The sequence below is a fragment of the Elgaria multicarinata genome, chromosome 1, assembly GCF_023053635.1.
Source record: "Elgaria multicarinata webbii isolate HBS135686 ecotype San Diego chromosome 1, rElgMul1.1.pri, whole genome shotgun sequence".
Lineage (NCBI taxonomy): Eukaryota > Metazoa > Chordata > Lepidosauria > Squamata > Anguidae > Elgaria > Elgaria multicarinata.
In genome coordinates, this window is record NC_086171.1 from 104,072,892 (window position 1) to 104,099,996 (window position 27,105).

The 27,105-nt window shown below is 41.2% G+C and overlaps 1 protein-coding gene across 2 annotated transcripts in view; it reads left to right on the forward strand.

Annotated features, from left to right (window-relative positions):
* The window catches only part of ABL2 (ABL proto-oncogene 2, non-receptor tyrosine kinase), a 57,690-nt gene that overhangs the window by 10,034 nt on the left and 20,551 nt on the right, over nt 1-27,105 (forward strand). For both annotated transcript variants that reach the window (XM_063134161.1, XM_063134170.1), the window contains exons 2-4: nt 20,499-20,669; nt 24,695-24,990; nt 26,660-26,932. In XM_063134161.1, coding sequence (XP_062990231.1) covers nt 20,499-20,669; nt 24,695-24,990; nt 26,660-26,932 — 740 coding nt within the window. The remainder of the gene's footprint in view (nt 1-20,498; nt 20,670-24,694; nt 24,991-26,659; nt 26,933-27,105) is intronic.

Genomic DNA, 27,105 nt, shown 5'->3' on the forward strand with positions numbered 1-27,105 from the left:
GAAAATGAAGCAGCAGCGGAGGGATCACACCACCTGTCAGAAGGGGGAATCATTGCGCCGCCTCCACCATCGCTCCAACAACAGCTGGGACCCATCTTCGCATGCTGTGTCTCTCCTCCCCCTCCTCACGGAATGGTGACACATTGATAAGGTAAGCAGAAGCCAGCGCCGCCATTCGGTGGGGAGGGCGGAGAGGGGGCGGTGGAGAGACAACTACTCAATGGAATGTGAATACTCTACTCCACGGAGCACTACTTCTGTGTCATCCAAGTGTGACATGCAAATAGTCATCCATGGAGTGGACTATTCACACTCTGTGGACTAAAGTGTCGTCTGAATGCACCCTATGGCTGCATTCATGACTGCAGGGGTAGTAAAGTTTGGAAGCTTTTACTTCCTTTTATAGCTTGCTGCAGGGTCCAAGTGTAGTTTGTTGTAACGTTCAAACCTGGACAAACCAGTGTTCATTTTAACTATGTTTTGTTGAAGTACGTCAGCTTCAAATCATAATTTATTATTTGTTTCTGCAAACCATAATTAAGATTAACCACAGTTTATGTTTAGGACATAATGCAGAATTGCAATTAATTAAAAACTGAAACAGAATCTTCCAGTCTCTTCCTTGAAGCCACACCTCCTTGCATCTGCACCATGGTAGTACCTTGCAGCTGTACACAACCATTATGGCGGAGAATGCATAGTGCCCCTCCAGTCATCTGAATCCGTTCTGTCAATAGACTAGACAGGAAGCAGACAGTTAATACGTTACCCAGCGTTATATGGTTTTACAAATATGATAATATGATTTGGCACTTGCTGACAACTTTCAGAACTTAGAGAACTAAAGTTTTACACTTAAAATTTATCCCTTTCTATTTTTCCAAGGACCACATGCAAGAAGCTTATAGTAGCAAGAGGAATTGAACCAAAGTCCTAAGGTTCGTACCCTCTTCTTTCCCATACAAGGCAAAACCAACATTTGCTTCTGAACTTCATTATTTCTGTTAAAATATTTTTGAGGGAATGATATACACTACTATGCAGAAACAGACTTTCCACAGGAAAAAACGTATTGAAATATCAGTCTTCTGGTTATGCCCTAATGTAGGTGTAGGTAACCTGATGCCCTCCAAATGTTTTGGATTGCAACGCCCAAAACATCTAGAGGGCACCAAGTTGCCTATTTTGCTGTAATTTGATTTCTAGTTGTGGCTCATTTCCATCCATTGTTAGGCAAAGCCCCTTTAATGGTATTATTTCTGTGTCTCACGATCTTTCCTTCAGGTAGAGTTGTTCAGTCCTTGATTGCCCTCCAAGTGCTTCACATTTGAATTCGTAAGATGCGTTCAGTAATCTGCATAAAATTTGCAATAGTGTCTTGTTCTCCACCTAGTGATGTTTCACTTTTTATTTATAGTTTAGGAACATGTCACAGTTTAATGGAAAATGGTAATATATAAAATAGGACTTTTAACAAAAACGTGCCTGACAATTAGGTATGTTCTATTAGTAGCATAAGGTTCTTTAAAGCTCAGAAAGAGGAGTTGTGACTATCTTTATGACCATCATCTCTGTCATTGTGACTTATACTTAAAATGGACATCCTTTAGTTACTTAGCTTATTTTGTATGATGTTTTGTTGTAATTACATTGGAATCAGGAAAATGAAAACTGGACCCATCTCTTTTGTATATAGCTAATTCTCTTATTCAGCTTCTGTATCCCTCCAGTTTTGGAATCATGCATGTTGTAGCTTAGCTTTAGTACCCTACCTTGATGAATATTAACAACTTTATAACACGGTTAGTTTTAATCAGATTATAATTAGTATTGTTTGGAATAATTATACTATCATATAAAAAGAGATTTGAAACAGGGAGGATTTAGGTATGCAAGAGAGAAATGGCTGTAGTGATAATCCAGGGTAGGGTGGGGAATATTTCAGAAGTCAGCAAGCAGTTGTCCCAAAGTGTTCTTCATTGATCAGTACTGTCTCTGCCTGGCATGGTGGTTGCAAAATAGTTCAATTATTTTTTTTAAAAAAACACTAATGTTGTTATGGTCTCTGAAGATAATTTCTATAGAATAAGTGTGCAGCCAACTGTATTATAAATCCCTTGAGGTTTCTTTCTGGCAGTACTGGTAAACCACAACACAAAGCTTTGTTGTATTAGCAGTGTCTGCTGTGGAAATATCATGGTTTTGGGGAGTTATGTGCTACACAAATAGCTGACTTGAAAAATGAGGTCCCTAATTATACATGATTGTAATGGCTTTTCTAACCAATTTGTCAAAGTTTAATTCAGAATTGCTTTTGATTCTGGTGTCTTCTGATTTCAAAGATGTGGGAAACACTGAACCCACAGTTTCCTTTTCAAGAATAAATTTGTGTTTGTTTGGCTTTTGTTTAATCCTAGTTGGGTTTTGCTACTGCAGGAGTGAGAAACGGTACTGGAGTGGAAGAGCCCTTGGCCCTTCACAAGTTTGTATGGCCACATCTCCTGACATCATCCAGTGTTTGACCAATGAGCAGCCTGGAACTCCAGCTGGTACTTTGGCTGTGGACCAGCTTCAATGCTTGTGAGGTTTTCCTGGCTGAGGAAAGCTTCCGCACAGTGAAATTACCCCAAATGAGTTGGCTGGGGACACTTTGTCCTCCCCAATTGGGGAAGGCAAGGCCTGGGCAAAGCCCCGCAACTAAGTTGGTAGTTGGAAAGCTTCAGCCTCCACCTAAGCCAAGGATGCTGCCCCCATGCCAAATACTCCCCAATGGAGGAAGGCGTAGTGTGGGTAAGTCCCTACCCCTACCCAGAACCTAACCTTTTCATTTTTGTTAGCTCAGGCAGCTGCTTTCCTATGCCACTGTGGGCCCTATTCTTTTTTTATTCCAATCTTCTCTATGTTGTCATACAAGAATGAGGGCAGGTTTGCATGATTTCAGAGAAAATAAGCCATGGTGGCTTATTTTCATTCCCTGCGTGTGCTGGTTGTAAGCGGTCTTATCATAATTATCCTCTCTGGACGCGTGGGCTGTCATGAAGTCAGAACCAGGCAGTGGGTGGCAGGGGTGGTTTACAAACCATCCTGAAGCCCTAGAACATGCCACATGAACCAGGTGTGTGTGTGTGGGGTGTGTGTGCTACGGTTATAGGTGAGGCCCTTGGCATTCCTATTTGAGAGGAGGCATATACTAGTCAGGTGTTCAAAATATCCTAACCTTCATGATTGAACACCTAGATGAAAAGGAGTATAACCAAATGTATTTGCTCTTTAGTCTTCAAATATGGTTTGTCAGAATTCTTGCTTTGTTTTTGCATTGCTTTGTGTTACACTACAGAACTAATGAGACTTGTCCTATAACTTTGGATTTTCAGAAACTTTTGGGCCACAGTGAAACTGACTGGAACACCATTTCTGTTCTATGTCGCTCCTTGAGAAAAGCCTATGAACAGCAGTAACAGCAGGCAGTTTTTTGGCATATGGCTGGCACGACGTGGTTTCATCAGTCTTTTCTAGGATGGATAAGATATAGTTTCCCTTGGGCTAAATGGCATTTTCAATTTAAACTTCCAGTGTGATTGCATCATTGCATTTTCATTAGTGCTTGAATAATCTTTAAATTGGAACACAACAAAAGCTTATGTTCTTGAATAGCTCTTAGTTAATTGTTAGAAGGAATGCAGAAGGAAGCCTTGTTATAAAACACTTGGCTGGTCTTTTAATTTCTTCTCAGTGAACTGTTTTGAAGATTTTGGCTCTGTCACTGGGATGAGTCCAATTCAGGCTACCAAGTTTTAGCTTAGCCCTATAAATGTGCACTTGTGGCTCATTAGCCTTAGGATTAATTTGTTTCTAAGAACATAGGTATTGAAAATCTTCGATTTTATGTGTTATAACTTTTAGATCATTATCAGAAGATGACTGCTAGATTGGTATAAGATAGTCTTGATTGACAAAGTAGCTTGTGATTCTTTTACTTTTCCAAGTTGATTCTATGCATTTGAAATAGAAATCTTGGCATCAAACACCTTGCCAATAAGCCCGGCTGGATCTGACTGAAGGCCAATCTAGTTCAGCATTCTGTTCCCGCAGGGCAGTATCCAGCTGTGTCATTCTGTTGGGAAAATAACATGCTAGTGGAAACTTGATTCTAAACTATGCGCAAGAGGAGAATCCAACAAAAGTTACATTTGCAGAAGCACAGTTGTGCAAGCAGCTATCCATTATTGTTGTGTAACTTGTGCAACCTGTTCTGCATAACCCTTGTGTATCCTGTTCTGCATAACTCTTGTGAAACCCATTGTGCGAGTGTAATGGGGAACTGATTGAACAATGGAAAGATTCAGCGGAGCTCTTTTAGTGTTTGAGTTTGCAGAATGATACCTTTCAATACTGGCTATAGAGGCCAAACTGATGCCTATGGGAAGCCTACAAGTAGGACTTGAGCACAATAGCATCCTCCAGGTCATGTTCCCCAGCATCTGGTATTTAGTGGCATGCTATGTCTAATGTTGGAGGTATTGTTGTCCAGCTTTTGACTTTCAGGGATTTCTTTCTACATTGACTCATGCATGCCTATAACAGAACTCTACCTCATTGCAGAAGATTCTGGGCACATATGCAGACTTCTAGCCAGGCCTGTTGGTCCTCACTATTGCTCAAGCTGAACTGAGAGTGTGTTCTAGAACACATCTAACAGTGTTGAGAGTATTCTGCAATATTTTGAGGACTGGTCCAGCATGCTTTTTTCACTTGCATTTAATAAACAAAAGTTAAAAACTACACCATGTTAAATTTACATGCTATATAGCAGTGATGGCAAACCTTTTTGAGCCCAAGTGCCCAAACTGCAAACCAAAACGACTTATTTTTTTCAAAGTGCCAACACTGCAATTAAACCTGAATAACGAGGTTTTAGTTTAGAAAAAACAATTCGTAGTTTTTCAAACTAATTAACAGCTTTTGTTTAAAAAGAAAAACACAATAACAGAGCTTTCCATTAAACATTTTTTTAATTGAAAAAACAACAACAACAACTGTACACGTGCATGTATTTTTTTTAAAGACGCCTTTTGTGGGCACAATTAATGTGATTTTTGCTGTTGTATGCATGCTGATAACTTGTCTACAACGCGGTGTGGAACAGAGGGAGAGGAGATCCTGATGTGAAATAGTGATGCCTGCCAAGGGCAGAAGACGCGTCACAAGAGTTGTGTGTTCACACATTAAATTAACGATGAGGGTTCGAAGAGGTAGGGGGGGGATGGGAGAACGATCTCATTATTATTATTATTATTATTATTATTATTATTATTATTTTGCCGCCTCTGCTCATTTGAACAAGCAACATGTGGGCGCAAACAACATTTGAGGCAAACAAATCGATTTGCCTCAAAAACTAGGCACAGACAAAGGAACGTCCCCACGCAACAAGAGCGTGCGTGCGTGCGTTTGGACGAGACCTGCCCGGCTCAGAGCCCGGCGCGTTTCTCCTTCTCCTCGTCCTCCTCCTTCCTTCTCGTCGCTTTCCCTCCATCCCACATGCCTGTGGAACACGGCCAATAACAACTGAAGATGCGGAAGGGCAAAGGAAGCGAGACCCACCTGCCTCCCCAGCTCCGTTGCCACCGCTGAAGGGGGGCGCACGTCGAGGGCGCCTCTCCGGAGTCCCGCCGCCGCCTTGGAATGAGAAAGGCGGCTAAAGATCCCAAGAAGCCCTGGGCACCTGGGTCGTCGCCGCCGGCTGTGCGCCTGCTGCTGCGGCTGGTTCGCCGTCGAGCCCGAGAGCGTGGCGCTGCCTGGCCACCTTTCTCTTTCCCTCCCGCCCGCTCTCCTCGCCGACTCCCGCGCTCAGAGTGCCTGGGTGGGGCTCCAATCGACGCCTAGAGCCAGCAGAGGAGAAAGGCAGGAGCGGAGCGCAGGGCCCGCGTCCAACCGAGAACTGTGGGAGATGTAGTCCGCGGGAGCCGACGCCGTGACTACAGTGTATGACTGTAGTCACGGCGTGCCCACAGAGATGGCTCAGCGTGCCGGCAGTGGCACGCGTGCCACGCGTTCGCCATCACTGCTATATAGTATCTCATAAGTTCGTATTTCAGATTTTCTTCCAATAGAAAGTATTTTAAATGAAATATTTGAGTAGGAAATAAAACTGCAAAGTATTTAAACACCATTGTGTTCAAAGAATTAAAATATCTACTTTGAACCTATTTTTAATTGAAATAGTTGTAAATATCTTATAAAAAGCTCATGCCATGAGCACATACTATCATCTCTTAAACGGGCCATCAACGGCCTGAGTGCTGTTGGGGCAGCCCCTCTTGAACTTTTCCTGGGTGCCCTGAAGAAAGACTGAGGGGCTAAGCTATTAGCTCTTGCAGAGATCTTCAGTTAGTCCAAGAGAATTATATTCTGATGGGGTGGTGGTGGTAACGTTTGCTTGTTTCAGTATTTAAAAATTGTAAACTTCCTTGGGTGCCTTGGAAGGAAGGCAGTATAGAAATATATTAAAGAAATAAACAAAACATAAATTTCATTTTTTTAAAAAAGGAAAAAGTAACTGTAGACTGGCAGTTATTCCTGGATAAAAGCCAAAGAGAATAACTTTTCAGTGAATCATTCACATTTACAGAAACGTTACCTAACACAGTTGAAAACAATCTTAAAATTATTTTATTTTATTTACTACTTTTATATCTCACTTCTCTTCCACCATGGATATCAAGGTGATGTACATTGCATTATATTTTTTAAAAAATAATAATTTATTTGTTCATTACAGTTTTTAAAAGTTAATTTTATTGTTTCACAATATTAATTTGTGTTTTTAATTAATATAAATATAAAACCTGTTGATTAAAGTATCTTTTTCATCTAATAAAATTAGGGCTTTAAAACAATTGACCATTATTTGACAGGTCAAATGTCCAATCCTAATTTTTGAGCATTTGTCTCCAATTGAATTGCTGAAACCCACAAGTGGCTGGGGCTGCAACACCACTTTTTATTTTTTAAAAAAGAGCATTAGATAGAGAGGTAAAAAGAAAATAACAACTGAGATGTAAAAAGAAAAACAACAACTGAGAAGGAATCTCACCAGATGCAAAAAGACAGAACTCTTTTACCTTTAATAATTACATACTGTAGGTGAGGGAATTTCATCAGGTACCAGCATTACCTTTTTTATATAGTTAATAAGATACAGAAACCCTATTGTCCCTTGTATCTCATCACTCTCACTTTTAAAAATGGGCGCACATAGAGGTAAACAAATTGAAACTGATCCCTTGTTATAGATTGGCATTAAGGGTAGACAAATATTTTTTTTCAGATAAAACTTCCTGTTAAAGTTCATGGGAAATAGCCATGTACTTTATCTTTGCATGAAAAATAGTCTTTTTTTTTTAAAGAGAGCAGTCAGATAGGTTCTATTCAATCTTTTAAATGAGATGTAGGCCCTGACGGTGTTAATGCTGTCCCAGAATTTAAAGGAATATAGCTTTGCTCTGTCCACTTTTCAGAACATGATAGAGATGATATGTAATGCTGGCATAGTTTTTCACAGTGTAGTTTTTGTTCTGCACAGCAGCTTGAATCTTGATTTCTGTAAGGAAATTGGCAAAAAAAAAAAACTAAAAAAAACAGGGACCTTTCCTCATGAGAGCAAATGTACCTTTCCGTTTGATCATGGGATCTTTGGATCCGTGTATAACAAGGACTCACAGCTAATCAGCTGAGAAATTGGAAAGGTACTTTTCTTCCTCCTTCTGGTTGCTTAGTATAACCTTCCCTTATACCTAACTAAATTTAATGTAGCACAAAGACATATGTTAATTTGTACATGTGAGGCCTGTAAAAATAACAGTAGCTTGATTGTAAACTACTGAAACACTTTGGAGAGTATTTACTCCTTTCTTCCACCAGGGGATGCTGTAAAGCTTAAATGATGCACAGGTATTCCAGTCATAAAAGCACTGGTAGAGTGTGCTTAAGGAATTTATGGTAGCTTGCAGGGTGGATTTGATTTAAATCAAGATTTAAATCACTATTAAGAAAGACTCAGTTTAATCATTTGACTCCCCCTCCCCCCAAAAAGTGCACTCTTCCTCGCTATATTTGACACAACTCAGAGTTACCAAAGAGTCATTCTTACTGGATAATCTTAATGTTTACAACCAGATGAAGGTTTCATTTTTAGAATAGCAACTTTTCAGATTAGTTTTACAGTTATATATATAAAAAATACTGATTTGGTTATACTATTAGAAATACATCATAGATAGATAAATATGAAATTATTGCGAGGTGAACTATCTCCAGTTTAATAGATTAATCATTCATATTTGGACAACTTTTCTGCTGTACTTTATTGGAAGAAGAAAAATAATCTTACAGAAACCTCTAGAAGAGCATGACATTGTGAATGGATTAATGGAATTCATTTTCCAAAAAATTTAAACAGCCTCATGCTGCGTAATTAAAAACTAATCCTTATTTCATGATGAATAACCTTTGGACTATAATGTATCTTAAATAGAAAATTATCTTTAAATAGATTTTTCCTCAAAAAGCATTTTATTAAAAAAAAAAACCAATTTAAATCAAAAATTTGGTTTAAATCAAAAAATTCAATTTTTTTTAGAGGCTTCTGTAGAAATGGCCTTTTAACAGTGTTCAACAGAAAAGGCTTTTGGCATATTTTATAACAAAACCCTCTTTATTATACCAAGCAGTACTGTGCTTGGTTAACTTTTCACTTTAGATAGATTGGTCTTTATTGTAAAGCTTCCCTAGCAGTTTTAGAATACCAAACTGCATGTTACAGGCCAGTTCTGTGCAGTTATTTTATTTTTTTGAGACCCCATTGAAAAACCTATAAGTAGAAGAAAATAATGCAATTTCAAACAAAAATAAAAATGGATGTGGGTGGGTTTTTTTGTTCTATTTACCTAGGGTGACCATATTTTGGAAACCAGAAAGGAGGACAATGTGGCCACCCCCAAGGGGGTGTGCTCACCAACATGTCCAGACCCCAAAGGGGCGTGCTCGCCAACATGCCCAGACACCAACGGGGGGTGCCCACCCAAACATGGCCTTGGTCACATATCTGATTTCACAGCACACAATTAAGACAAACCTGTTCTGCTTAACATCTTAATGTTAAAATCACTGGAATAAAGAACAAGTGAGGCGTTCAATGTATCTGAAATTAACTTCACTCATTCTTACTTCTGTAGCTTTTGCTGTATTTTTAAGCTTTTGCTATACTCAGTGTGATACAGTCTCCCCTTCCCTCAAATATCTTTTCTGACTGCAAATCCTTCACTAGATGACCATAGTCTCACCTTTCTTAACATTTAACACTCTTTCCCCATCACCTTTCTCATATCCATACTCACAGATTTGGCATACTGCTACCACTGAACAAATGAAGCATTTGACATGTTCAGAAAAATGTAGTACAACAAACTAGCAACCTAGCATTAAAAAGAGTATAAAATACTATTACACACTAGAGGCATTCAAGAGGGAGCTAGACAACCATCTGTCAGGGATGCTTTAAGGTGTATTCCTGCATTGAGCAGGGGGTTGGACTCAATATAGGCTACTATTCTATGATTTTATGAGAACCATTCTGGGACAAGAGAATACTGGACATAACAGTCATAAACAAAAAAGAAACACACACCTACCTTATTGACATAGCAATACCTAGTGACAAAAATGTTGCACAAAACTCCAGAGCCTCGCCTCATCCCATCTCAGGACTACCACTCCCAGTATCCTCCCTGCTAGTCCAGAATGCAATATTTCTCCTTCCTTGGTCTCATCAGCGGCCATGTCCTGCACTTCGCCTCCCAGACTTCCATGAGAAGCAGAGACGGTCTGTTTTCCCGGACATTTGAATAAATTTGGAAAAAACTGGCCGGATCTCTCAAATGGACCTCATTTCCAGTCATGTCCGGGCATTTCCGGTCATATGGTCACCTCAATTTACCAAAATGTTTAAAGCTTGCTGTCTCTTTCAGGTTGCATGAAATTACTTTGGGATCATGTATCCCTGGCAGACTGAAAGAATCTATCTTCTAACAAGCACAAAGCTGTGATGTCTGTCTATCTTTCTGTCAGTCTTTAACTTATTGCGTCTCCCATAAAAATCCTTAAGGGAGATGTTCAGACAGCAGAACTGTAGAATTCTGCTAGAAGAGACACTCGCTTATTAATATTTAGGGATTTTTTGGCTGGCTGTGTGTGGAATCATTGGAATCCATAGCATTTTCATTTGAGAATTCAAACTCTTTTTATCTGGGTTCTAATCTCCTCTTGGCTATGAAGCTCACTGGGGGTGAGGGTGGGAGTTGGGTCATTCACTGACTTTCAGGCTAGCCTACCTCGCAGTGTTGTTAGGATAAAATGGAGTGGAGGAGGATCATGTATGCTGCCTTGAGCTTCTTGGAGGAAAAGTAGGACATAAATAAATATTTGTGTGTGTCTTGGGGTTGTATGTATTTTGCATTTCCATGTGATGACTGTGAGAGCATGGAACTGCTGCTGTTTGGTGTTCTAAGATAGAGCAAGCCTTTAGTCCTTATAGCTGTAGAAATTGCTTGAGAACATGTGTACTATTTAATGAAAACTCTGCACTAATAGCTGCATCTATGCATACTTTTGTCCTGTATCCTCCTTTCTTCCTACTCTGCAATGTGGAGAAATGTATCCCAGTTGCTGCAACGCAAACCCATTTTACAGAAAGAAAAAGCAATTTATTTCTCACAGAGATCCTGGCCCCATATTTTCCCCATTTGCTTCCCCTTTCCCTGACCAAGAAAGTGGGAAAATGCCATTTCCCCTTATCCTGGTCATGTCAGTGTGTTGCCCAGGCCAGTGCACTCTCCCTTTCTCTCACCTGTGTTTAATTCAGCTGGGGAGTCAGTGTAGGAGTCTGAATGAGTCATCTGAGACAGGAGGTTCTAAAATGCAGGGCCAATCAACATCCATCCATACTTCCACTGATAGTGATAGCCTGCCTCCCCTGTCCCTCTCGCCAGAAAGTGACTGATTCTCTAAAGGTGTCTTGTAGGGACAGCAGAGAGTGAACTTTATTTGAGCCTGAGTTTCTGTGTAGAGAGGAACTGGAGTCCCAAGTCTTGGAAGTACTGAAGAAAAGAGATACAGTAAAAAAAAAAAGTTCATCACTTGCTGATATTTCTTGCTGTCCGTCAGGTCCCAATGCTGCTCTACAACTGCTAATTACAATCCTGTACACTCTTTGAGATTTAAGCCATCGTGCAACAGTGAAAGCTGAGTATCTGCATGTTTTGATCCTGTACCCTGGACAAGAAGGGGAAGCTGCCATCACTTCTCTAGTATTTCATGCAACATTCATTGCTTTATTTATACCTACCTTCCTAATGTGAGATCTAAGGAGCACCCAGTGAAAGGAATGTGACGCAAGTTCTTGTCCAGTCAGTCTGCGTTCAGAAATGAACATAATTTCATGATGCATTGTATTCTTTATGTGGTCCCTGTATGGTTAGTATTTGGCCAGTCAAAAATTCTTGGTCAAATAGTTGAGTTTATTATAAATCAGAAGAGTAACAAGTAACACAATCATGCACATTTCAAAAACTGCCTTTTGCAAGGCTCCAGAGTATATCTTGATAAACACTGTGCCATATCTAAGGGAAGGTGTTTTCTCTTGCCCCTCCTCCCCACTTTACACAGCACATGTGGGAGTCATGTCTCTTGGGCACTTATGATCTATGCTACTGTGATGATTGCTTATGTATTTTTCCTGTCTGCTCTTTAACTCCTGTACGCCTCTTATGGTTCAGAGATGCTCACAGTTCTTGCTCATAGCTACTGGAAGATGCCAGATTATGCAGCTTGATTGACAGGAGAAGAAAAAGAGGGTAGAAATTTAGCCGAGGAAGTTGCACTGCAGAAGGTGGCTAAATGAGTGTGGTGAATGGTGAGATGCAATCCTGACTCCTATAGCGTTGAGGAACCAGGGGTCCTCACTCCCACCTTTGTTATCAAATGGTACTATGAAGCAATTTAAAAAGTTGGCTATTCATTTACCCTTGACTTTATGGACAATTTAACTGCTGTCAACTGGCAGTATTGACTGGTTGATTGACAAGCATCCAGAACCTAAATCCCTGATTCCAAGGTACAGAAGTAGTGTCTTTGGATAAGATAGCTGAGCACGGAGGAATAAGAATGCTTATGGATTCCACCTTCTGGTCCCATTCAGTAAGGAAAAGAAGGGCTTTCTTATTAGCTGGGAATCATTTCTTCGTATTGCAGGGCAGGAGAAAAGGAGGATGTTTTGTAATGATGCTTCTTACTGTGTTAGCTTTCGCTGAGACTTTATTTTTCTGGGACGCCAAAAAGGGCATGATGTCATTGATTTTAAGTGGAGGCTAATCTTTGTATAGAATCCAAGTAAACTATTCCTTCGTTCTGTATTAATGTTTGGTGGGTTTCCCCTTCTTACTCGGTGGAATATATAGACAACTTAATCTTAAGACTGGCAATTCAAAAAGACAGGTGTAGTGGAGACAAATGTTAGTGAGGCTTCCCAGGACAAACAGCTGATGCTGTCTGGACCAATCTTTTCTGGCATTCCACTCACACCACCACTGTGGTCACAAGATTGAATGATGTAATAGCAGCCAAGTTCATCTCTGTGTGGGAGGAAGGCTCTTAAAATAACAATAAGTGGGTCCTTTTCCTTCAACTTGGATTATTTATTCCATTTAACTTGTGGAAGAAGGTTGGCTGAGTACTTAATATTCTGGCTTGTTGGGTTCAAGTCCAGTTCTGTGCTAGGGGTCCAAATGAACAGATGTTGGGATTTAATTTTAAATTCAGACTATTTTAAGTTAGCTTTCCTAACTTGTAATTCATATATTTCCTGAACAAGCATGCACAATAAATTGCTATAAGAATTAAAACATACTAGTTTGCAAATAACAGAGCCCTAATACATATTGGGACATGCAGCCCAAATATGTCTTTTTGCACTGCATAATTATTACTGTTAGAGAAGAAATGATTTATGTTTGACTCTGTATACATGCAGGGATGCTAAGCAGTATTACTTATATGCACACTTATTTGGGAGTTATGTGCCATTGAACAAATGGAGTAAACTTGCATAGAATCATGCTGTAATAAGCATCTAGAATTTTCTAGAAATGGAGGATACTGGCTACTGGGGGGAAATTGTGTTTCTCCATGAGATGGAAAGTCCGTCATGTTGGTTAATTGACAACTGAAAACACTGCTGAGCTCAGGTTGTTGGAGGGCATAACATAAGATTGCAAGATCATCTGTATGGACACAACTGTAGGACCAGATAATATCCACTATGAAATTATATGACAGTTGACCCCAGAGATGCTTGTTCTGCTTCTGACCCTGTATAATTGAATCTGGCAGGAACATATTTTTCTGACTGTCTGGTGCACTGCTGTTTGTGCAAAACATTTGGAATCCATGGGCAATATTAGTTTGGTCTAGTTTTTTAATATAATTTGTTGACAAATACCCAATGTGGTTTCTCAGATAAGGGGTACATCTGTATCAAGAAAGTTTAGAGAGATTGGTAACTTTGCAAAAATTCCTTCTCCAGCTGTTAGAACCTTTACTTAAAGGCCCTCTCTGTCTTCTAAGACAGGGGTGGGCAGAAGGTAGAGCTCCAGATGTTTGGAACATCAATTTCTGAAGTCTCTGCCAGCATGGCCAGTGGTCAGGAATACTGGGAGTTGAAGTCGAAAACAGAAACTATCAATATGGTTTTTTTCCTTCTGAATTGAAAAGGGAAAAAATCATGCCTTAAAACAGGTGTGAGCAACTTGTGGCCCTTCAGATGTTTTTGGCCTACCCATCAGCCAATAATGAGGGTTGTTGGGAATTGTTGGCCAAAACATATGATGGGCCAGAAGTTGCCCACCCAAGAAAAAAAGCATGTCATGATTTTCTGTTTACACTGCATTCACAAGATAGTACCCTTGTGCCTCATGTTAATATGGAAGGACTGCCGTACTTTGCACTTGGAATCACTTAAGGGGATGAGAATTCCCACCACCCCATAGCTTATACTGAAATGGAATAAATATTTATTTCTGTGCTTGCAGTTCATTGTAGTCATGCAGATTCCTTGATTACTCCTAGTATGACTAACTATGAAAGATACGTTTTTCCAGAATCCTTGTGACTTCATTGTGTGCATTACTGCCCTACCTCTATTCTGATTGTGAGAGGGGGGAGAGTGATAAACTGAAGGGTTCCGCATTCCCCTCTTTTGCAGTCTGTGAGGTTTTCTATTACGTTGGACACTTGGCAGCCGCTAGTATCATGGTTGTGAATAGGGTCCTTTGTCTCTGATTGAGCCAATTGGGTTGGCTGGAAACCTAGTAAAACAACACTGCAGTGTGTGTACTTGTGTATTTATACACATGCATTCTTTCTGATCTATTTAACTGAGACACAGCTAGCCTAACCCTATATTAAGAACTATCTTTATGAGAAGAGTTCATTCTTGGTTGTGCACTTGAGTTATCGGTGAGTTTGGGGACTCTTATCTAAGCTGAGGAGAAGTTCTTAATGCTTTTGTGTGACTTTGCTCCTACACATGCTTTCTTTTGATTTATTCATGTTCAGAATTGCCTCGGCGCAAATGACAGTGCCAAATCCTTTCTTGCTATTTGGGATATTGCCTGTGGGGAAAAGGGAGTCTTCCCTTTAAACATACTAATTATTTCTTCAGACAGAAGGGGAAAGGTTAAATTGAGCTTGTAATCAAAGAAGTTGGCTGATGGATATTCTGCTTAGAACCCAGTTTTTTATGATGGCCAGTGACATTGTCTAGAAATGGAGACAGCATCACCTGTGCTGGAGCAATCTTGCTGTCCCCTGAATATTGATAGAAAGATAAAATCAGTACTGTCAAGCCTTTTAACAAATAGCAAAAAATAAATCTACTTCCATAACAGGTCTTGCTTGAAGCTAGCTGAATCCCAGAAGCATATCCTTCTGGACCTATTGGCTAATAAAAGCACCAACTTTGACTGTGTTGACACTGGCAGTAGGCCATGAATTGGGCATTTCCTTCGGTGTCTGAAAAAGTCGCAGCAAGAGTACAAGTGGAAAGTTATTCTCTTTTCCAATGGCTGATTGCTTTGCCTGCCTAACCTGCTGATGGTTGTCACATGAATCATCCTCACTCAGCTATATCACCAAACTTTGGAGATTCTAACATCACCGTAGTGCCATTCGGATATTCCATTTACTGTGTATAGTAACACACAAGCCAGGACCTGCATAGCCCCACCTCTTTGTGTCTGTGTATCGAACGTGGACATCTGTAGAGAAGAGGCCTTTGCGTGCACTGCTGTACATATAGAGGTATCCTCTCTACAAATGCCCATGCTCTGTGACCTGGTTCACATGTAACAACAACCCAGAGTGTGGGTGGCATTGAATTGTGGGTTATTATGTAAGAATTTCACACTATGGTTTAACTATGGGTTGTTAACCATGAATAACCCAGGGGAAAAACATGGTTTATTGTTGGGTTGTGAATCCTGGGTTGTCGTTATGTGCAAACCAGAGATATGTTTGGGGAGGTTACAATGTTGGTATATACAGTATGTGGAACACTGCAGTGTGTAGAACATGTAAATAGAACTCTTGTTGATTGTCCAGTTCCATTGTCATTAAAATTGGTTTCTGTGTGTCAAGTGTGATTGCCAAGCAGATTGGGACAGCTGGTGCCAGATGCCTGTCTCTTGCAAAAGACAAAAATTCCACTTGGTTGGTTGTGTGAGCTTATTGTCTGCTTGCAACAGAATTTAACTAGGAACATAATTTCTAAAGAAATCTATAAATCTTTTCTTGTTAAAGGGTAGTTTAACATGCTAGTGTAGTTGTGTGCGTATTGGAAAACGTATGTGTTTAATATGCATTACTCACCTATTCTTAGGAAAACCTTCTTTCCCATCAGGCAGCCATCCCACTATGAATAAATAAGGTTTCATTGTTACTTCCTGTCAGTCCCAGAAATGTATGAACTTGCAGTTCATTGCCTCTTAGCTGTTGGCAAACTTCCATGCTTCCTAAAGCTTCCAGTTACTGGAAAAGAGGAATGCTTTGCTCACTTGCTTCCCCTCCCATGCCAACAGCCCTGCCTAATTGCATGTGTGTGGTGTGGCGTGCCATGTCCCAGGGAGTAGCATTCTGATTTGTGCTAGGCAGTTGTGCTTGGTTTCTGTAAGAGGCAACATGATCCTGGGGACTGTTCTTCAGTCAAGCAGTTTTGGCCAAGAGACCGATGAGCAACTGTGTTCCTTTTGTGAGAAAGCCTCTGAACCTACTTTATCTGATTGGAGTGGTATGTTTCAAAAGTAAAGTTGCATATGACATTGTTGCTGTGTAAAATGTACTTTTATCTTCTACGTCAAAACTGAGGATGTGGTTATTCTGGTTCTTGAGAGGATTAATAAATAAAATAATTTAACTCAGTGTAGTTTTTGATTTTGAGATTGCCGTGTTTGGAAAGGCTGAAAGACTGTTTCTCCTTGATTTTGTGCTATTGTTGGAAATAATCTCCAGGACCATGGTCAATGTGAGCTAAAAGATTCTTACAGGGAATAGGTCATGTGGGAAGAAGCATATGAAAGGAAGAAGATGTGGCTGGGTGGTGGGCACAGACTTTTCACCAGCAAAAACGATGTAACTTGACAAAGCAGCTGAAAACTGATTTGCTAAATTTTCCTATAGCTGGACTGATACGCTGTTTTGGAGTGCAGTTTCTAGAAGCCTCAGCCAGCATGCCCAAAGGTCAGGATTATGGGAGTTGTAATCCAAAACATTTGGAGGGGACCAGATTGCCTACCCCTACTGTAGTAGGTAAATGGCTGGCCTGTACTGCTTTTGAATTGTGTATGTGTGATTGAGTTTCTTTATTGCCATGCAGGGCTGAGAAACCTGGGGTCCTCCCAATGTTGTTGGATTACAACTCTCATCATCACTGACTCTTGGTGTACTGGCTGGGACTGGTGGAAATTGGAGTCAAGCAGCATCTGAAGGGCCATAGGTTCTCCGCCCCTGCCATAGAATGATGAAAGTGGTATGTGTAGGAAGCTCTTGGACATTAAGGCTGCTCATATGTCCTCTTGCTAAATTGTACTGCCCCATCCATGGGCCCTGTGAACATTCCTGAAAGTAATGCAATGACTTGAAATACTTTTAGGTTTAATAGCAGTTTCCTTGTGTGTGTTGGCAGCTGAAGCTATGCATATCTGCCTTAAATTCTTGATCATGACGCTGCATAGCACAGGACTAGAAATGGCCTTATGTGGGCAGTGCTACGTCATGCTATGGAACAGGCGGCAGCAGGTGGCATGGTCTGGGCTTTACTTCCCTGCATATGTCCTGCTGCGGCTGAGCTGCACGTGGCATAAGAGTCTGTCTGGTGTTTGTTCATTCTAGTACAGTGTCAGTCATTGATGCTTTGCACTTTGGATGGGGAGTGGCCTGGTGCCTCTCCTTCCTTTCCCACATCAATGCTGATGTCTCTCTCTCACAACTGTTTCTGCTGCCACCACCTCAGGGAAGATGAGGAGTTGCGGCTAGCTGGGCAATTCCCACCACACTCCCCCAGAGAGTATGCTTCAACAAATATCCTGTTTGTGCACTGGATAAGTTGCCTCGCCTTGGTCTAGCATGCCTGTCTTAATCTTCTACTCTTATATGAGAGTTTTCAATTACATGGCAGTTGAATGTTTTAATAGTGATGCCTGATTTATCCTTAAATTAAATGGGAGTGGCTTCCTAGATTATTTTATGTTTTTAGCACAATCAGTGAATATTATATATATTTTAGCACCATCGATGTACATGACACTTTGGAGTACAAGAAAACAGGTCCCAGAGGTTTGCAATATAAATTTGAAACATGTTGATAGAGGTTATAAACTGTTGCAGTTAGGAAACAAGTTCTGTGTCTATTCTGGTTAAAAGTACCCTTGCCTTACTTAGAAATTTGGGTTGCCATTTTAAAAGGTACAGGCTTAAAGCAGGGCTGAGCAGTTGTTTTGCCTCTGGAGTCTGCATGGTGATAAGCGGTAGGTCGGGGGCCACAACCATATGTGCACACCTGCATAAGCACACAGGTAAACACACATGCACAGCCTTCCCCCTGCTACCCTTAAAAGCATGCTCTTGCTCTCTATCCCTCCCCACCTCCCTTAAAGTGCCGTGCTCACTTTAACCCCTCCTACATGATTTAAATGGGAAAGACTGCATGTAGGGGGAGACATCCCAATATAGGGATGGACAGAATCACCTCCATCTGGTGCCTTTGGGCATTTGCTGAGCCTCTTCTGTTGCTCACTCCCCCACCACAGGGAGCATTTATGCCTGCAATGTCACATAAATGACTTCTTTACAGCTGCCATTTGTGCAGCATTACTTTTATGGAAATCCCTGGGCTACCATTTTTATGCAAATGGCAGCTTGCTATGGGATAGGCAGCAGCTGGACCCGCTTGCGGGTGCTCAGCGAGCTGGTCTCGGGGGCACGAGCAGCGGTGAGCAATGTCCGGAGGGCAAGGTTCCCAGACCCAGTCAGGTGCTCATGACATCTCTATCCCAGTGTGACATGTTGCCCAACACAGTTGCACTCCCAACAGCTCACCAAACAGCTGCTTAGGCTGTCATCATGCATATGACCTCATTTACCTGTGGGGATTGTTGTGTTGGGCACTCACAGGCACCATTTTTGCATGGTAGCCAGAACCCCCATGGCTTGGTGTGTCATATGACCCCTGGTAGCAGGGTTGTTTGAGGGTTAGACAATCCTCAAATAACCCATGGCTGTCATGATGTGCAAAGAGACTGAGGCCACAGCTAGACCTAAGGTTTATCCTGGGATCATCCAGGGTTCGCCCCTGCCTGAGCACTGGATCCCCTGTGTGTCACCTAGATGTACAGGTTTGACCCCTGGATGATCCAGGGATAAACCTGAGGTCTAGCTATGGCCTGTGTGTGTTTGTGAGAGAGAGTGCCGGGGGGAGGGGGGAGAATTTGGTGATAAAGGTGGCAGGCCACACGAAAGGCCTCTAAAGGCTAAGGATTGCACCATTGAAGTTGTTTTGTCCAGCCTTTAAAAAAAGATGGAAAAAATGGCAGATCAGGAACATAACAGCCCTGAAGTCACATTTTCTATCTAACCAGTGTACTGTCTTTAAAACATAATTTTCAAAATGTATAATAACTAAGAGTGCTAATTGCCAGATGTCTTCTCTTGGAAAATGCTTCACTCAATTATTCTCTTCTCTTGAAAAATGCTTTGGTTTAGGGATTCCATATAGTTGGAATCACAGTGTTCAGACAACACGATAGTCAATGGTGGTGTAATAATCAACTTGACAGTTGTTTATCTAGGGGGTACTCTCCACACAACATGATAATCAACTGTGTTGTGGATTGGGATCAACGTTGAGTTGACTATTAGTCCATGCTGAGTTGACTCACTCATCCCCTGCCCTCTCTCCCCTCTTCAGTCCTCCTGCTGGTATCCCATCAGCCATTGCTGCAGACAATCAATCCTGCTGACTATCCGCTTTAATTGCTCTGCCTTGCTACTCTGTGGCTGACAAAATAACCAATGGTGGCTGAGGAAATAACCAACGGTATCCTCCATACAACATGATAACCAATGATGGTTCAAAAAGCTAACTCTGCACAGCGTTGGTTATTTGTGTTGGTTATTTCGGCCAAATAACCAACAGTTGGTTAAAAAACTCCCTCCACACAATATGATAAACCATGTTGGGTTAAATAACCAACCATTGACTATTTAAACCACCTTTAGTTATCGTGTTTTCTGATCCCAGACTCTGTCTTATATATATTCTCTCTGTGGTCTATATTAAATGCCTTTCTGTATGCTGTATATGTTACTTTTGTGTGCACATGTACATGGTCGTATGTGGAGGCATCATTGTGGTTGTGTAAATCTGGGAACTGATAGAGTTAATCTTTCACATGTACTGTTGCTACTTTTGCAAAATATTCATACTCTGCTCAGTTAGTTTTTTGGTGTTTGCTTTAATAGTTGGTACAGGGGGCTCTACCAGCTGGCAAGGGTGCCCTAGGCAGTGGGTTTGGGGTGGCATTAAGAGCAGTAGAGTTGGAGACAGTCCATGGGGCACATTGTGTTTCTGTGCAGCTCTTTCCTATTTCAGTGAAGCTTGTGCATGAGAACTTTCCAGTGGATTGTGTTCCACATTAATGAGTAGAGATGTCATTTGCTCTCTCCTTCCTCAAGCACCAAAATGTTGTAAATTGCCCCTACTGTTGTATTGGTTATCATGTTATACCTAACAATTTTGGTTTCCATTTGCTCCTCAGGACTAAATTCAATGTGCCATCAAATTTTAAAGGATATGGCAATTAAACAACTTTTTCTCCCCCCCTCCCCCACAGAGGCTCTGCACCGCCCCTATGGTTGTGACACTGAACCCCAGGCACTGAATGAAGCCATCAGGTGGAGCTCCAAGGAGAACCTGCTTGGAGCCACTGAGAGCGACCCCAATCTTTTTGTTGCACTTTATGATTTCGTAGCAAGTGGTGATAACACACTCAGCATCACCAAAGGTAAACCTAACTGTACTTTCTGAGGGTGGATATATGCAGGAGTGAATAGCAAGTAGGAGAGAACCTTGTTTTAGCACCTGTGGGGCTTTAGAGGCAGTAATAGCACAGTGGGGCTGTTGTGGAAGAGAAATGCCACAGCAGTGGCTGTTGTGGTGTACAAGGGAAAGATGAAAGGGTGGGAGCCTTGTAAGAGATTGTCAAGAGAGAAAAGCCATTGAATGTAATGTGATGTGTGTGTCTTATGGATCTTGATCGTAAGAAGATGTTCCTGTTTAGTAGCTTCACTTCTTAAATTAGGACTCCTTAAACCTTCATTTTTCTTTCAGCATCTTGAAACAGGGCAAAACCAAATTAATTACTCATTGAATGAGGCTTTAAATTTCTCTTGGTTTCATAGCTTTATTTCACAGAACTGTGAAAATACTTCCTTTTATCTGAACAGTATTAGAGACAGCTACTAAAATATGCATGCCTTGAACAGGGACAGGTGACAGTTATTGGGATACCAATAAGATGCCTTTACTCCATGAAGTCACATGAGCTTTGAGTGCTCCGATTGGGTTGATCATCCCACAGGGACATATAGAGCCACCTGGATTCCAGCCTGTGGTGTGGTCCCATTGAATCTGATGTATGTATGCCTGGCTGACCTGTGCTACAGTAGTTTGATTCCAGCCATTGATTTTGTTGCACCCAAGTATCCTCTGCCACTACTTTTGTGAGCACAGGTTCCCCTGACTTTCAAAGGACATGAGGTGCATTAAGCAGACAAAGAGACAACTAGAGCATGTGCCTTCTGACTCACCAATTCTTACAGGCCACATTGACTTTTTGCATGTCTTTTTTGTATCCAGTGATTGGATTGCAAAAGTGCTAGCAAACGATAATTGTGCACTTGCTTCTCTGTCCATCATTGGACCTGCAAGTTGGTGAATAGCCTGGAAGTCCAATCTCTTTCAAGCCAGAAACTGAGTCATTGTATGCCTGCTTGCTATCTACTTTGCTACTGCATCTTAGGTATTTGAAGAAGCAGTTTCACCCTTATGTATGTTTGTTTATTTATTTATTTATTACACTTATATACCGCCCCCATAGCCAGAGCTCTCTGGGCGGTTTAAAGAAATTCTGAAATTGAGATAAAAATAAGTATACAAAATTTTAAAACACAGAACATACACACATAAAGCATTAAAACAGTTAAAAAAAATAAACATGTGGGTGATTAAGATGTGCTGCCATATGCCTGGGCAAAGAGGAAAGTCTTAACCTGGCGCCGGAAAGATAGCAGCGTTGGTGCCAGGCGAGCCTCGTCAGGGAGATCATTCCATAATCTGGGGGCCACCACCGAAAAGGCCCTGTCCCTCGTTGCCACACTCCGAGCCTCTCTTGGAGTAGGCACCCGGAGAAGGACCTTAGATGTTGAACGTAGTGACCGGGTATATTCACGTCGGGAGAGGCGTTCCATCAGGTATTGTGGTCCCAAGCCGTGTAAGGCTTTATAGGTCAAAACCAGCACCTTGAATTGGGCTCGGAAACATACAGGCAGCCAGTGCAAGCAGACCAGAGCATGTTTCCCTCAGACCAAACATTACATTGTTGCTGACCAGATGCAGGGCTTTCTCTGTGATGATTTCTGAATTATCGAATGAGGACAGCAATTTGTCCTGCCTCTTTGGTGAGAGGTAGGAAGTCTGGCTATTTTGTGTAACTTTTGAAAGCTGAGACTTTGGGTTTTTGTCCAGTTGTTGATTGTTTGACTTGACTTTTTGTTACTAACTTTTTAGAATTCAATTTTTAGATACGTTTTACTATGTTTAACTTATTATTATTATTTATTTATTTATTTATTTATATAGCACCATCTATGTACATGGTGCTGTACAGAGTAAAACAGTAAATAGCTAGACCCTGCCGCATAGGCTTACATTCTATTAAAATCATAGTAAAGCGATAAGGAGGGGAAGAGAATGCAAACAGGCACTGGGTAGGGTAAACAGGCACTGGGTGGGGTAAACAGGCACTGGGTGGGGTAAACAGGCACTGGGTAGGGTAAACAGGCACTGGGTAGGGTAAACAGGCACTGGGTGGGGTAAAACTAACAGTATAAAGTCCAAACAGCATCAAGTTTTAAAAGCTTTAGGAAAAAGAAAAGTTTTTAGCTGAGCTTTAAAAGCTGCGATTGAACTTGTGGATCTCAGATGTTCTGGAAGAGCGTTCCAGGCGTAAGGGGCAGCAGAAGAAAATGGACGTTCAGACTAATTCAGTTGAAATCCAAGATGTACAATTATTCTGTTTTATCTATTTTATTTTGATTATATTTTATATTGCAAATTCAAGAACAAAAGAAAAGCCATGCTGGATCAGACCAAGGCCTTTTTAAAACTTGCCTTTCTGGGCACACTGCCCTTACAAAGTGGTTTACAATATTACAAAACATAAACATACACTTACAATTAAGCGCACTCACACACCTACCAGTAACAGCAGCTAATAATTTTTGAGCACCAAATGTAGACTTGAATTAACAAATCTTCAGGGCTGATTTAAAAGCCAACAATGATGAACTTATATGTGTCTCTCTGGGGAGGGAAATCCATAGCTGTCGGGTCACCACAGAGAAAGTCCTATCCCTACTATCTGCCAGCCTAATGGCTCTGGCTGGTAGACCAAAGAGTAGGGCTTTGGACACTGATCTTAATGCTTGTGCAACACATTAGTCTAATATTCTGTAGGCTAAATGCCTATGGGAAGCCTATAAGAAGGACACAAGGGCCATAGCTCTCTCCTGCTGCTGTTCCTCAGTGACTGGTATTCAGAGACCTGCTGCCTCTGATCCTGGAGGTGGTATATAGCCATCATGAACAGTAACCAACAATAGCCCTATTCTACATGAATTTGTCATATTTAAGCCATCTAATTTGGTGGCCATCAACACATTTTATGGTTGGGAATTCCATAGCTTAAATGTACACTGTGTGAAGAAGTGCTTCCTCTTGTCTGCTCTGAATCTCTCACCAGTCAGCATCATAGGATGATCTGATGTGCTAGTATTTTATATCCCTTTTTTTAGCATCAGTCCAGAAAACCACACTTATGCTTAACATAAGAAAGGGCATGCCGGATCAGACCAAGGCTCCATCTAGTCCAGCACTCTGTTCACACAGTGGCCAACCAGCTGTCAACCAAAGACCCCCACAAGCAGGACGCATGCAGTGCAACAGCACCCTCCCACCCATGTTCCCCAGCAACTGGTGTATACAGGCTTACTGCCTCTAATCCTGGAAGTAGCACAGAGCCTTCAGGACTAGTAGCCATTGATAGCCTTCTCCAAGAATGTATCCAACCCCCTTTTAAAGCCATCCAAATTGGTGGCCATCCCCATATCTTGTGGTAGCGAATTCCACAGTTTAACTATGCGCTGTGTGAAGAAGTTCTCCCATTTGTATGTCCTAAATCTCCCACCAATCAGTTTCAGTTCTAGTATTATGGGACAGGGAGAAAAATGTCTCCCTATCTGCATTCTCCACACCATGCGTAATTTGGTATACCTTATCAGGTCTCCACTTAGTCTCCTTTTTTCGAAGCTAAACAACCCCAGCTGTTCCCTCGTAGGGGAGATGCTCCAGTCCTTTGATACAATTTCTCATATTAGTGAGACTGGTCAGTTAAGTGTTTCTTGTGGGGAAAACACCAATAACATACAAAAATATTATCTCTGTGCTTGCTCCCTACCCCTTATTCTTTCTCTTGACTCTGCCTCCTCTGCCCCTGCAAGTTTTTCCATGGCCTCAGCATCTTCTAATGGTATTTTAAGCCTTTGTTAGTTTGAGCAAGTCATTTAGTGGCTGGAGCTAAGTAAAGGGTATTTTTTATTAGTATTTTCTTTTAAAAAGTATGTGTATTTATTTTTGCTGGGAGTTTCTTTGTGTTAACTATGTTACTGCCTGACTTTAGATAAGGCAGGTTGAGTCTTTAAAAAATAGATCTCCTTTTACCTATTTGAAATTATGTTCTTTTTGCTTCAGGTGAAAAGCTACGTGTACTGGGTTACAACCAGAATGGTGAATGGAGTGAGGTACGCTCTAAGAATGGGCAGGGATGGGTGCCAAGTAACTACATCACCCCAGTGAACAGCCTGGAAAAACATTCCTGGTATCATGGACCAGTGTCACGCAGTGCAGCTGAGTATCTGCTGAGCAGCCTAATTAATGGCAGCTTCTTAGTTCGGGAAAGTGAGAGCAGTCCAGGACAACTGTCCATCTCGCTCAGGTACGAGGGACGTGTTTACCACTACAGGATCAATACCACCACAGATGGCAAGGTAAATCCCTTTTGGGAAGCCCATTTTGTAAAAGTAAAACAAGAAAATCATCTGTCTTTATTGCCCATTTGTCAGACAGCTATTTGCAGTGAAGGGAATCCTGATAATTCAAGTTGTTACTAATTTGAACAAAGGATTCTCATAAATATGTTCTGTAACTGTGGCCACTCCTTGTGACCAAACTTGTTTTCTTAATGAAGGGGTAATCTTCTGGTTCAAAGTTGGGAGATTGGCCATTGGGCCAGGCCATTGCCAAGTAACCACTGAGTTGATGAGCCTCCATTTACTCCTCTCTCCATGCTAAGAACAGTCAAAATAGTTTGTTGTTAGGATCAGTGGACTTCTGTAGTCTTTTTTTTTTTACCCTTGGACCATCAGTTGCTGTTCCTACTGTACCTAGACAAGAAATTATCTTCATGTTAATTTTGCATATGATTATGTAATGTGTGGGTAGATAATGCACACAGCATTTCCTCTGGTCCTCTGCTTCCTATATACCTCTCAGCATTAGTACATGATGGTGAGATTCTTTCTGTCCCTGCATGTAAGGCTTTTCAAACTTTAATATTGCAATTCTGTGTTGTTGGGAGTGCTTAGACCATTATTTGCTGGTTTGGACATAATGACAAACTATGGTTTGAATTAACCCTAGAAGTAATTAATTAAATTCCATGCACAAGAAGTGGCAGGAATGGGTGAGCACTGTACTTGTTCATGATCCTCCAAACCATGTCTAAGCACAGTGTAGACCTCTACATTAGCTTGCAGAAACAGAAGAAACTCATATTTTCAGAGAGAAACTCTGTGTAAGGTAATATCCTTATAAGGTAAATAAAAAGTAGCAAAGCATTTGGATAGTGAGTTAAACTTTATAATGGTATTGAATTCTGCAGTTTTATGCATGTCTAACTTGGTGCAGCTTGCTTCTGAGTAAAAATTCACAGGATTGGGCTACAGGTGTCCTAGCAATAGTGGACAAAATTAGCTATTTTGTACCAATGTTTATTTATTTGTATTCTACTCCAGCCCAGTAAATAATATATCCTTTAAAATACAACCATAATAATTCAAATTTATTTCTAAAATGATGTCTTATAGATCCATAGCTTCTCATTCTGGGCTTAGAGTTTCATGGGGCAGTATCCAATGCTCCTGCTCCACTTACGCAGTTGATGTAATGCTAGCAACCTCTAGCACAACACCAATAGCAGTTGCTGATACATTGGGTTTCCCTGTCAAAAGCCATCACGCCCACGTATGCTATTGGTGTTGCACTAGAGGTCACTTATGCTAGTGCTACATCAATTGCAGAAAATTGAAGATTTGTATGAATTAAATGTTCCCATGTCAGTTTGCTCCTAGAGTATGTGTGTGAATATTTTTAAACGTTTTCATCAGTTTTCTTTCACTTGATGCAGAAGATGAAGGAGTCTAAAGCAAGTGAGAAGTGAGACACTTCTGTGTTATACTGAAGGCCTTGCCACCATATTGCTCCTGCAATATGGATTGCATGCCTGGACCAAATATTTGAAGTTACTGTCTTCTGCAACTTTCAAAAGTGCTTTTTCGGGTGTCTGGGACTAACTTTTTGTGGGGCTCACCCCCTTTTCTGGACCTTCATGTCACTTGTTGCTCAGCTTACACAGGCTCTTGACTCCCTCTTTAACAGGTGTATGTGACAGCTGAAAGCCGCTTCAATACGTTAGCAGAGTTAGTTCACCATCACTCAACAGTAGCTGATGGACTGGTGACAACCTTGCACTACCCAGCACCAAAGTGCAATAAGCCCACAGTATATGGAGTGTCTCCCATCCATGACAAGTGGGAGATGGAACGAACAGATATCACCATGAAGCACAAGCTCGGAGGAGGACAGTATGGTGAAGTGTATGTTGGGGTATGGAAGAAATACAACCTCACAGTTGCTGTGAAAACACTCAAGGTATGTGTGTGTTCATAAGAGAATTGTAGCTGGTGTGTTGAAATGTAACTGACTGATGTTAGTAATTTGTAGTATACTGCCAGGTTTGCAAGGCATGCCGCCTACTCAAACCACGAATCTCAGAGATTTGTGCTGCAAAAAAATTTTTTTCAAAAAAATTGTTGGGTTGTTTA